At 36.6% G+C, this 12,294-nt stretch overlaps 1 protein-coding gene across 9 annotated transcripts in view; it reads left to right on the plus strand.

Moving 5' to 3' along the window:
• MSANTD2 (Myb/SANT DNA binding domain containing 2) overlaps nucleotides 1-12,294 on the plus strand; it is a 28,826-nt gene that overhangs the window by 8,552 nt on the left and 7,980 nt on the right. For 3 of the 9 annotated variants that reach the window (XM_039872812.1, XM_039872813.1, XM_039872810.1), the window contains exon 2: nucleotides 9,790-9,879. The exons of 3 other annotated variants lie outside the window; for them this stretch is intronic. In XM_039872812.1, coding sequence (XP_039728746.1) covers nucleotides 9,790-9,846 — 57 coding nt within the window. In that variant the 3' untranslated portion in view covers nucleotides 9,847-9,879. Of the gene's footprint in view, nucleotides 1-9,789; nucleotides 9,926-12,294 lie in introns of those variants that run through there. 3 more of the 9 variants (XR_005654946.1, XR_005654947.1, XM_039872811.1) reach the window with 2 other exon arrangements.

The raw sequence follows: 12,294 nt of genomic DNA on the forward strand, positions 1-12,294 counted from the left end.
ACTCCAAGCTGGCTCGACGTGGCCCCACTGATGTATGCCAACACCTGGTGTGGGCATAATGCCTCCCCGTTGTTACATGCACACACTGTGCCCCAGCCTCAGCCAGTCCCTCTCTCCCAAACTGACGATCCTCAAATGCCCCTCCCCTACACCCATCCCTCTAACCTGTACCAGCTCCCCATTCACCCCTGTCTCCCAAGCCACCCTCTCACCATTCCTGGGCCCTCTTCACCAGAATGATTCTTGATCCCCTATACATTGTCTCTTCATCTCCCACTTGGGATATTTAGAAGGGTGGTCACAACCCACTAAAATTGATTTCCCAACCCACTAATGGGTCATAACCTGCAGTTAGGAAAAAGAGGAACCAGTCATGTCCCAGATAATGCTGATGAAATGTTTTATATTATGCAGTTCTGGATAGCTGGAGCCTAGGGTTTGAGGGACGAGAGTGAAAGGAAGTGAGAAGTGGTAAGAAATAAAAGTGGAGACATAAACAAGAGGTCAAATGATGTGCTAAGGAGTTTGGACTTTATCTTAGTCATCGAAGAATTTTAAGCTGGGGGCATAACATGGGTTAGTCTTAGGTTCTAGAACTGGAAAATGAATTGGAAATGGTAAGACTGGAAGCACAGAGATCATTTAGAGACTTCTTGCAGTAAGCTAGGCAATTAGTGAAATAAAGCAGTGGCAAGGAAAATGGAAAGAACTGATTTTAAATTTACGAATATTAGTGGAGCTGTTTGTATTTATATCTGATTGATTTGTTAGATCTTAACCTGTCACACAACTCACTGTTTACTGCTCTACCAACTTACACAGAGGATTTTGTTGTATCCTCAAGGATCATCACAATACTTCATAACTTAAGTTTTTAGTGTTGGTTCTAGAACCCAGTGAGATCCAACTAAAACAGTCCTGCCTATGTTACCTCTTAGGAGTCTGTACAGACTTGGGATTCTTATCTTTTCCCCAGTCTTCACAAGTGATCATCTTGCCTTCTTCTTTTTTTTTTCCCCCTCTCTCAGCACTACAAGAGGGCAAGAACTAAAATTCAGATCTAAAATTATAAATGTTAATTGTAACAGGGCACTCTGAAGTATATGCTCATATCACTAGGTTGAGGTAGAATAGCAGTTTTTTCACCCTTTGGAAGGTTATATCTGTGTAATGTTTAAAAGTGTTTTTTAAAAATGAGAGAAAAAACTTCCCGAGTTTCATACACAAAGACCAGTACCATAAAGAGCTTTAGATGTTAAACGATTGTTGAGATTGCCGTGATTATTAGGTATTCTTTAATTTTATTGTGGGGTTCATGCAATGTGTTCTGCCTGCTATTTGCCATTGCAGAAACTTCATTTAGTGTTCAAAATGAAGGCTTAATGAATCTGTGCCTTCTGTGCATATGTTACAAATTATCTGGAGTTTGTAATTTATGCGAAGTCTCCCTTCCCCTCATTGTTCTGAATAAATGAAAAATGTCTTCATATTTGAAAAAGGCATGTATTTACATCTGTATAATTCTTACCTATTTGTAGTTGAGAGAGTCCTTGAGAGCCAATGGAAATTTTTTTTTTTTTTGGCACTAATCAAGTGAGTTATCTTGTCATTAGTGGGATGTGCTGTTATTCCTTAGGAAAATACAAACCTGTGTTTATTCTCAGACATTTTAGGAATAACAGCCATCATTTTATTTCTATATATGCGTTCTTGGCTGTATTCTTAAATTACATATTTTGAGCTACCAAATAATGCTTCACTCAATATAAATTGATACAATAGAATGGAAATTATTTATTTAAATATGTTTTCCAGCTGCATTTTTCAGCCTGTGTAAGACTACTTTGTTATAATAGCCAGAATTTTTTGAAACTCACACTATTGTTTTTCTACTATCTACTTTCAGATTACTTCATTTATCCAAATAACTCAATTATGTTTGTAATCGATATTAATAAAACCAGAATAAAGTTTATATCTACCAAAAACTGCTTTTATTATTATTGTTTTAAATTTGCAAATACTTTTCTCTAAATGGGAGGAGCTGGTTTGTGGTTTAGAAAGAAGAGTATAATAGGTCAAAAAGTACTTTGACCTTTTATTTGATCTCTCAACTTTCATATACAACCTTAAGGAATCTTTATTAATTTTATTTATTCATTCATTTAGCAAAAATCTGTTGAGCTGCTTCTGCATGCCAGGCATTGATAGGTGCTGGGAATACGTCGGTGAACAAAACTGGAAAAAAAAACACCTCTGCCTTCAAAGAGCTTACATTCTGATAGAAAACAATATGATATTTGAAATGTAGTAATTCAAAACAACAGAATTAGAAAACCACTCAAATATGATATTCCTTGATATCAGCCTTATCGAGCTTAGAAAATTTGAGCTCTCTACCTTTCATTATATATAAAAAATAGAAATTTATTTGCCTTTGCTTTATTAAGAATGATTTACATGATTTTATATTATGCCTTTTTATTGTGGTATGTCCAGTTGCCCCACGAAGCAGCAAAGTGCAGCGTTGATATGTTAGTATTAATTCACTTATTAGAAGATGAGCACCCTGTGCTGTGTCCCCAAGGTCAGTCTTCAGCAAAATCAGGTAATGTTTTTTCTCTCTTGTGCAAATTAGGAAACACGATTAATAGTTGGACTTTGAGAGATCAGAGTTGTGCCAATTTTAGAGCAGTATAAAATATTTTTCTTAATATAAACCACATTACAAAATTAAGAGGAATAATCGGGGGGAGGAATTTTCACTGTAGCCTATCCACATATCCGTAAAATGTTATTTTTTTAAAAAGTGATGGGGAATCTGATTTTAATTCCAGTAAATTCCTATGCACCAAAAAATGAATGAGAAGTCTACATGCTTTTTGTAATATCGAACTCCAAGAAAATATTTGGGTCATTCATACTCCTTACTTGATCATGCTAAGTTTTACCTGCCTCCTGCTTCTTATGAACAGATTACCCAGTGAGCGAGGCTGAATCCTTACTCTGGATTCCTTTTTTTCCCTCCCTTTATTTATATGTCATTGTTTTAGTCACCATATTCCTGCCAAGACTGTAAACTTGAAAATGGTTAAATGATTGGCTTTTTCCTATAAAAGAAGAAATATGACCAAAAAGTTGAAGAAGCTGTGATGATATAGCCAAGGATTTCTGAAACTTGAATAATGTGTGGACAAACATGTATATAACAATGAGTTACTTAATATATAACAAACCTAAATCAAGATATAAACACCTTTATTTATAAATCTCACATGTTCTCAAACAAAGACAACTTTATAAGACACTTTAAGTACTAATAAAACTAAAAATCAAGCTAGTATTCCTTTAATATTGAAGGACATGGTTTAGCTGAAACTTAGTCACTTATCCAAACAAGATTCTTGACACTGAGTGCTACAGTAAGGTTCTTTGAGTTTTCTATTCCTGCCATGTACTTTGTGATAAAACTTTGCTGTTAACTTTTTCTCTGCTTGAATTAACCTTTGTTCATAAGGCATCTTGGTCTTCATATCACTGGTGTGACTCTGTCATTTCATAGTAATAATAATGGCTAACATTTACTGAATGCAACTTATTAGGCATACACTGCTTTAAATGCTCTACTTATATTTTCATTTAACACAACAAATCTATGAATGAGGTACTATTATTAGCCTCACAGATGGAGATGTTGAGGCACAAGATTTGTCTAATGTCACAAAGCTAGCAGGTGGGGAAGCTAGAAGCAATCCAACTCCAAGCTCTTAACTACTTGAGTATATTGTCCCATTATGAATCATCAGCTCACCTTTATTAAATTTTGAAAATTTTGGCAACAGTGTGATTAAACAGTCATAAATGCAATACCAAAATCACATAGCAACACCCAAATGGACATCATCATGCTTATACATGTTATCATAGAAATGAAAACACAGATTTTTAAAATTTTTGTAAATAATTCACAGTGTCCTAAGATTATAAACACAATGAGAAACTCTGATTTGGAAGTCCCATGGAAGAATTTAAAACCAGTGTTGAAACATAGATAAAAGTTTTATTGTAGAAAACTCAGTGGTTAATTCAAGGCTTATGTAAATGATATTTTTTGGACCACCAACTCCTCTTAAAGGAAATAAGTTTGAATAATAGGAGAAATGTTTACAAAGTAGAATTACTTTTTAACAGTAAAAGCAGGTAAGGATGTCGCTGATGGAGGAGGCCATGGAGTGTCCATTACCTTGTGCTGCCATTGTTCATTTCATGTGTAAATGGTTTGGTACTCTTCTCCTATTAGATGATGGGGAGGAGATGGACTGTTTTTATAAAATATGAAATAAATATGTCCCCCCAAAAGGATATGCATGTGAAGAAAGCTAAAAATAGAATCAGAAAATAAGTCAGTGCAGGGAGTATAGTAGTAATTCAGGTAAATATCTTCATCTGTATATTAAAATGAGCTATGAACTCTCAGCAACTAGGGCAAAAAGGTAAATTCGGTGACTATACTTTTCAGTGTCTGCTACTGAAAAGAAGCATACCAGGTCCTAGTTTTGAAACCTAAGATTTGCTTACATTAAACACGCTCTGATAGTGACCTTGGATACGCTGCTTTCTCTTAGTTCTTTTTTCTGTCAAATGAGGATGCATCACGTGTCTTCTGTACATAATGTGATAGATACACTGCCCAGACCCCTCCTCCGGGAATGAGACACAGCTCAGTCCCCTCAGCTGCCCACAGTGCTGATTGATGATGGCTTCTGGTTGGATTCCTCTCGCATTTCCCTTTGCCCAAGGGAGCCGTCTCCCCCAAGCTCAGGCTCCCTCTCCAGTGGCATCATGAATCCACTGACTGGTCATCGCTGAAATGCAAAGGTACGGCCTCCTTGCCTCAATTCAGGATGATTCTGAAGGGTTGTCCAGGTTCCATACCTCACTTTAGGATTAGCTGAGGCCCCCGTTGCAACTCTGTGTCTTGCTTCAGTTTCTTTGTCTGCCCAGTCCTGCTCCTCTCAGTCTCTGGCAAGTAAACCTCCTGCCCACAGTCTCCTTCAGTGTCTGTTTTCTGTGACCCTCTCTTAACATTATTGTAAACATTAGAGATAATAATTGTGAAGTCCTTAGCTTAAATCTCAGCACACTGTAGGCACTGAGGAAATGGTAGTTATGGTTTACCTTCATTACATGGGACATTGAGCCGCATATGGAAAATATTTGAGTTTTGTAAAAGGTACAGACATTTTTTCATATGGCCATTACTTTTAGCAATTCTCATAAAGGTAAGAATAAAATATAAAAAAATGCTACCAAATGAGCTATAAAAAGTGTTATGATTGCCCAAATTTCTAACAACTTTCTAAATAAGTTCAGGTTGCCCAAAGACAGATGCATAAACTTAAAATATGCTTATTTTCAGTTTTTTATAGAAAGGATATGTGACAGAATATGAAGATCTGTTCTTTTCATGCACTTATACCTATAGTATACATCATGTAAAGGCAAAAAACCACTTTTTTTAACAATTGACTGAATCTTGACTTAATGCTAATACCCAGATATCTTGATGGAAAATTTCTAATAATCGTACTTTTTAGATGACTTTATCCAAGTTTCAAGATTATTTCTTTTTCACAACCAAATACATAAAATTTACTTAATGAAAAAAAAAATCTTATTATAGTTATCTCTGCATTATGGATGGTAGTTTTTAATAAGAAAATTAACTACAAAACTGAAAAGCACGTGGACAGCATATGAAAGGAATAGAGTACTGTGTCGGTGTGGGAGCAGGGAACCTGCACAGTTTCCCTTTTAAACATTGGTCTGATGAATAGAAAATACCTTTGTGTGTGGGAAGCAATACAGTATTGTAAAGTGTGAGGTTTTATTTTTTATTTTTTACTTTTTTGGTAGTTTGTGCATGTATGCGTGTGCATAAGTAATTCTTCATGTTTAGATATGATTGATTATGGAGCAATTAGCACATAATGCAGGGTGTTTGTATGGGAGGCCTTTAAAGATGAATGATTCTACCCTGCTATCCTAGAAATACTTTAGATAATTCTCTTGAATGTGATTTTTTAGTTATCACATACTAATAAAGGTAACATTTTTAATATCCAAATACCACCTCGAGGTGGTTCCCCAGGGTGCGAAGTACTGAGAAACAGTCAACAGAGATGCTACTGTAGTAACTTCAAAGGCGATACAGGAGGTCAAATGAAAATAACCTCTAATCCAAGTCGGTTCTTTACCAAATAACTAATTTTTCCCCCTTTTATGGGGAAAAAGTTCTAGACAAAGTGTTATCTGACTATCTTTGATGACTGTAAACTACCTGTTGCTGCGTAGTCTGAAATAGGTAGTTCAGTATACCCTAGCTTTTTGACCTGTCTTGTTCTAAATAGAAAAGCACTTGAGGATTCTTGTATCCCAAAGAAGCCCTCGAACATGACCATTCATGCTAGGTGTGCCTTTTATAGTGTTGCTGCCAGTTTGAGCTATCATATGATTACCCCTGTATGACTTACCCTCAGTGTGGGGTTAAAAGTTTTATGGCCACATGAACATAGTTCCTTGAGCAATGGAAGATGTTTGTTTTTCACAATTAGTATTATCCTCCTTGAGGCAAGACCCTCAGCTGCTAGCGTGGAGGAACCCAGAAAACTTAAGAGTTGATGCTCATTGAGAATCACAATTACCTGAATTATTTGTTCTATGCAAGAATCTCTCCCTCAAGAAGACAGTACTGACCAGTTATAGATACAAAAGTGGGTCGTTGATAGCCAGATTTGGAACGAATTCAGTCCCGGACGGTTCCCCACAGAGACCGGGGCTCCAGAGAGGTAAGATCTTGGTTTCCAGTGGTCATTCTTCTGTTTGACGTTATTAAAATCCAGGAAACAATTCCAGTGTTTTTCCTTTTCTATCTTTGACAGAACTACTTTCTGTTTTTAATATTTATTTAATTTGTAAAGCATAAGAAATAGTAAAGTTTGGACAGGGCTGCAGAGCTCCATTTGGCAGGCGATGCCCACCCCACAAAAACATAACCGCAAGAATGGCAGATAGTTTTAAAACAGCCTTGCCTTCTGCCATTAGTCCTCCTTTATTACAAAGATATTAATTCACTTTGCTTGTTATAGCTGTATCTATGTTTTATACCCTTTTCTGCTCCTGCTTTTTAAAAGATTTTAGGAGCCCAACCCACCTTGGATTTATTGATTTTATAAATGAAATCTACCGTTGTGCTTAAATGAGTTTCCTGATTTTCTTCGCTAAGAAAAATTTGATCTTGCTAGTGATTTATTACTACTTTAAAATTACCTTAATTCATTTATTTAGTACATTGAACAGTCCTTGTGTGATAGGCACTATTCTGGGCTCAGGGACACAGTGAACAAGACAGACATAGTCCCTGTCTCACGGAGCTCAGTCTAGCAGAATAGCTCTCTTAGGAAACATTAACATTTTGTGGATGCCATTCGGTAATTTTTATATGCCAAATCCCTTTTGAAGGAATACTTATTTGTCTTGGAGTCTTGGCTCCTTGTTTGTTAAGTGAGCTAGTTGGACTAGATGATCTCTAAGTTTTGTTTTTTTTTTTCATTCAAATTAATGTTTTGGAAGCTGGAACCTGGTTTGCCATTAGAGCTTTAAGCAGCTCTCCCCACACCTTGTCAATCAGAATGTTATAGAAAGTTTTCTAAAAGAGATATTTGGCATTGTGACTACCAAGGAAAGGTAGTCAAGACTTACCTTCCATACTTACTTGTTTCTAGATGTGTGAATTTCTGTTTTAAGTTGTTGCTTTAGGAATTTATCTAGCATCTATATTGATAGGTTAATCAGATAATGGTCGATACTATGTGATATAATTGGAACAGATAATCAGCATAAGTTATGAATTGTTTAATATTGCTTAATTGCCTCTTCAGAAGATGACTTCTTCCTCAGGAAATAGAAAAAAAAAGTGCTATATTTTTGTAAAGAGTACATTGATATCCTTGTATGTGTCTTTCAAGAAACTGGAGTTTGGCTAAATTACCTCTTAAAGGAAACGTTAATGCTGCTTTATATAAATGAGCAGAATACTGAGTAAACTGGGTAAATTGAACTTAAACTGGGTGTCCAAATCGCTAGAATCTCTTGTAGAACCAAAGGCTTGAATTAAGCCTCCTTTATTTTAGGGTTACTAGCTAATACTTGTTATGTTCTTTTATGGAAGAAACAACCACACGGTACAGAGCAGAGTTTTTTAACCCAAAGTTTTTGTATGGCTCTTCAGAGTCCGTGTTCCCCTTGAAATTGTGTGGAACGGTTTTACACGTGCATATTTCTGGGGAGGGGATCCATGACCCAAAAAAGTTAAGAACTTCTGTTCCAGGGAGGAAAAGAAATTTTAAGAATAGATTTTCCACTTGCCAAAACTTTCTACTTTACTCTAAGAACTGTGGGCGTGTAAAACGAGTGCTGTATTTTTGTATTTTATTTTGTTGGGGTTTTCATTTGGTTAGTTTTAAAGGATTTAGGTGATTGGCAAGTCAGTTTGCTAGATTTTAATTATAGAAAACCTAAGAATGTAGGTAGTAAAAGTTCTGTTGCCCTGCGTGGGTTTTGCCTTAGATAACTTCCTAGTTATTAGTTACATCTCTCTGTGTGTGCATATATACAGTAATTTATATTATATTCTTAATATTCCTCTTACAGAATGCAGAAATGTATTTATTTACTTTCAGATTTTTTTCTTTCCTACCTTTGTGCTCACAGAAAATAAAATGAATTAAAGAGATTTTGAGTCTTAAAGATACTGAAATAAACTCTGGTATTGTTTTGTCTCAATTAACTAAGAGCAGCTTGTTGTAACAGTTACAATAAAGTGGTAATTTAGTTTAAAGGAAGAAGATAGATCTATTTCACAAAGACCGTTTTATTTTTTTATTTTTTTAATTTTTTGGCTTCGAAATACCCATCTACTTAGGCTGAGGTATTGTTTTCAACAGTCAGTCAGTGGAGATTTGCTCCCAGTGTAATTTCCTTTATCTCTTGTGGAATATAATATGTGATTTTTAAGACTTTGTTCGCAAATAAGTGTATTCTTTATTTAATCATCTACATTAAAAGATAATCTCAAATTTATCATATTTAGTTGGCAGAGGGTTAAGATAAACTATGTAATCTATTTCTAGAGTGGCCAGCTTGACAACTACATTTGAAAATCTGTTTCACTGCTTTTTTTTTTCTTATAACATTGTTTCCTGCTGTTTATAACCAAACTGTCCTCCCTGCAGTTGGACTTTGTTTTTTCATCTGACATCTTAGACTGATCATGCCAGTGTTTTCCACACAACACGTTTATATAGCTATTATGCCTTATTTCTATTCTTCCTTGTTATATACCCTGTCCCACCTGTAGTCAGTTCTGTTAGAACAGTGGTTTTGTCATGGTGCTTATTTTATGATTACATGAAACGGGGCAAATTTTGAGAAAAATGATTGAGCCAGTAGCAGAATCGGCTGGCATATGCCCATGCGATTTGCATAGTTTGCTTCTTACCTTGCCATACATACCACGGAAGAACTCAGTTCTTCCCACTTCCTGACAGTCAAAGGAGGGATTGGAGGACACTGAAGCAAAAGAAACCTTATTTTTACCCCAAAAGTAGCTTATATAATGTCAGAAAGGGCTTTGATGAAACCACTGGCCCTACTTACAGATCTTATTTTCCAAGCCTTTCATTATATTATTTGCCCTTTTCTGAACTCTACAATTTCCCTCTCTTGTAGCTGGTTCGATGCCCAGAACTGAATGCTGTGCTCCAGCTGTGGCCTCACCGGTGCTGAATAGAGAGGAAGAGCCACCTTCATAGCTTACATGTGATTCCTCTGCTTATACAACCCAATACTGGATTTACTTACTTTGGCAAGATAGCTGCATTGTGCACTGTATTTAATGTTACGTGTGCTGTAACCCTGGGTCTTTCTCTGCATTGCTGCCGTTGAACCCCCAATCCTGCCCATCTAAAACTCCTGCCTTTGTTTACCTGCCCCCTCCCCCGTAGACTCCCCTTACATTCATCCACAATGAATGTCTTCTTTATTCTCTCGTTTCTTTTCACTCTAATCTAAAACTTTGGCCAAACTTTCCCTCTGTCTATAAATTGTCAGTTGTCAGCCATCTTCTTTTTCTCCCTGCTTTGGTAATGGGACATCTTTCCAGTCTTTTCTCTGGTTCTTTTCCTTTTGTAGTCATTAAACATTTGGCACGGTGGATTTAGTAAGCATTCACCTGGCGTTTCTTCCGAATCAAATACCTATGAACTCCTCTGATTTGACCACCTAATCAAGTTGTTACCTACACTTCAGTTCTTCCATTCAGATTTTCTTAACTCTTCCTGCCCTCTATCCCTATGACCTCATTCAAGATGCAGTAGCTCACAGCTCTTCCCCCAGGGAGGAGACAGTAACCTCAATTTACCATGGAAATCCCTAACAATAAGAAAAGTGTTCTTAATTGTGAATAGAATAGTCTTTAATCATTTTAAGCAAATTCTTTCCCCCTCGAGATCTTAATTTTTAAAAAACATGCTAGAGCTTAAGTTATTATAAATTTCTAAGATGAGTGAGGTAAAGGAAGTAGGAAGGGAAGCAAGGTTTTTGTGCTGAACAGGAAATAGGAAATGGTTCTCCAAGAAAAGCTTAACTGAGGTTCTTGTTGGGTTTGGTGCAGCTGTCTGAAATGGGACGTGAGACTTCGTTTTTCCTAGATTCTGGAGCATTATCTTAATTTCAAATTTAGAGTAGGTTTTTAAGTTGGTTTATTTAGGACTGTTGACACAGATACATAATCATTTAACTGTTTGGTTAATCATTTAGAGTGTAGAAAGTGTAACTTGTTTGATTTATTATGGGTGATAAGAATTGGAAGGTCTCCGTATGTCCTTTTTACCCATTTCTAAAGTCCCTCTACTTTAACTAAATCCCAGTGTTTCCTACATCAGCTGTTTGAGTTCTTACCTTTTTTCTATTTTAGTTTACATGTCCTATTTAAAAAACCTTTCCTTGGATCTGTGGTCTTTACTGAACCCAGAAGTCACCTCATGTGTATTTATGTTTTGAGAGAGTTAAAATCAATTTGGAAATCTTTTAAACATTGTTTAAATACATCAAATTTTATCATAGGGATTTAAGATTACCAAACAATTTCCTTCAGATCCCTAATAGATATTTTACATATCAGCATATTAACTGTTAAAGTGTATTATACAAGTTCATTACAAAGAAATATAAAATATATCATCTGACTGTTCTTCCATATCTAAAACCATTAGATTTTACTAGTTTTCTCATTCACAGTTACATAAGCCAAGTGAGTGAACTTTTAAGCTCAATTTGGTGGTTTCAAAAAAAATAAATCTTTTCTGTGGTTTCCCACCATGTATATTGTCAGAGATTGGTGGCTTTGCTGATGCCTATGTCATGTCCTGATAAGTGTGGCACCTTTCTTCAAAGGAACATTAGTTGTATTCCTTGGCTTCTGAAGCAACCCTCAGTGACAGAGCTGACTGGGCCCTCCTGTGTGCTGGATGCTTTTCTCTAGGGCAGCCAGTCAGCAGTGAGCGGCGGCTTGGTTTCCATGTCCATTTATGGCCTTGGAAGGGTGAAAGGGACAAGGCTGGGACTCTCCATTTACGGTCCTTGGAAGAGTCAAAAAGAGTGGTTGGGGTGTTCTTGGAGGCAGCAACTAGACGTTGTGAGATAAAAATAAATTGGCAGGAGATGTTTGCCATTCCGGCTCCAATCCCTGCAAGAAGGGCAGAGGGCACCGGGAAAGGGGAGCATGCAGAAAGCCTGACGAGATCAGCTGCAGGCATTGGTCTCCTTCCACTGGAAAGGCTGCCAGCGACACATTTCCCAAGTTCATTTCGGATTTGCTCTAGGGAGTTTTGTGTTACGTACTTGTGACTGTCCTTTACAAAGAGAGGTAACACTTTTCAAGAGTATATTATCAGAAAGCTAGTTCTTTAAGGCGTCATTTGAAGCACCAGAAGGGATCTTGAGAGGGAAAATGAGGAAGGTGCTTACGCTGGCTGGTTTTAGGACGGGGTATCACTAATCACTTCCATGTTTATGTCTGAGGAAGATCATCATACGTGTCATTCTTTTATTCCTTTTGCCCATGTGGATTTCTGGCATCGAGGAACAGATCTGCTAAGTATTTGACAGAGTGTCTTCTTGTAGTTTGTCATCTGTGACTGAAAGATACTGAACTTTCATGGAGGCTCTATAAAG

The sequence above is a fragment of the Pteropus medius genome, unplaced genomic scaffold (assembly GCF_902729225.1).
Source record: "Pteropus medius unplaced genomic scaffold, Ma_sr-lr_union100, whole genome shotgun sequence".
In the NCBI taxonomy this organism is placed as follows: domain Eukaryota; kingdom Metazoa; phylum Chordata; class Mammalia; order Chiroptera; family Pteropodidae; genus Pteropus; species Pteropus medius.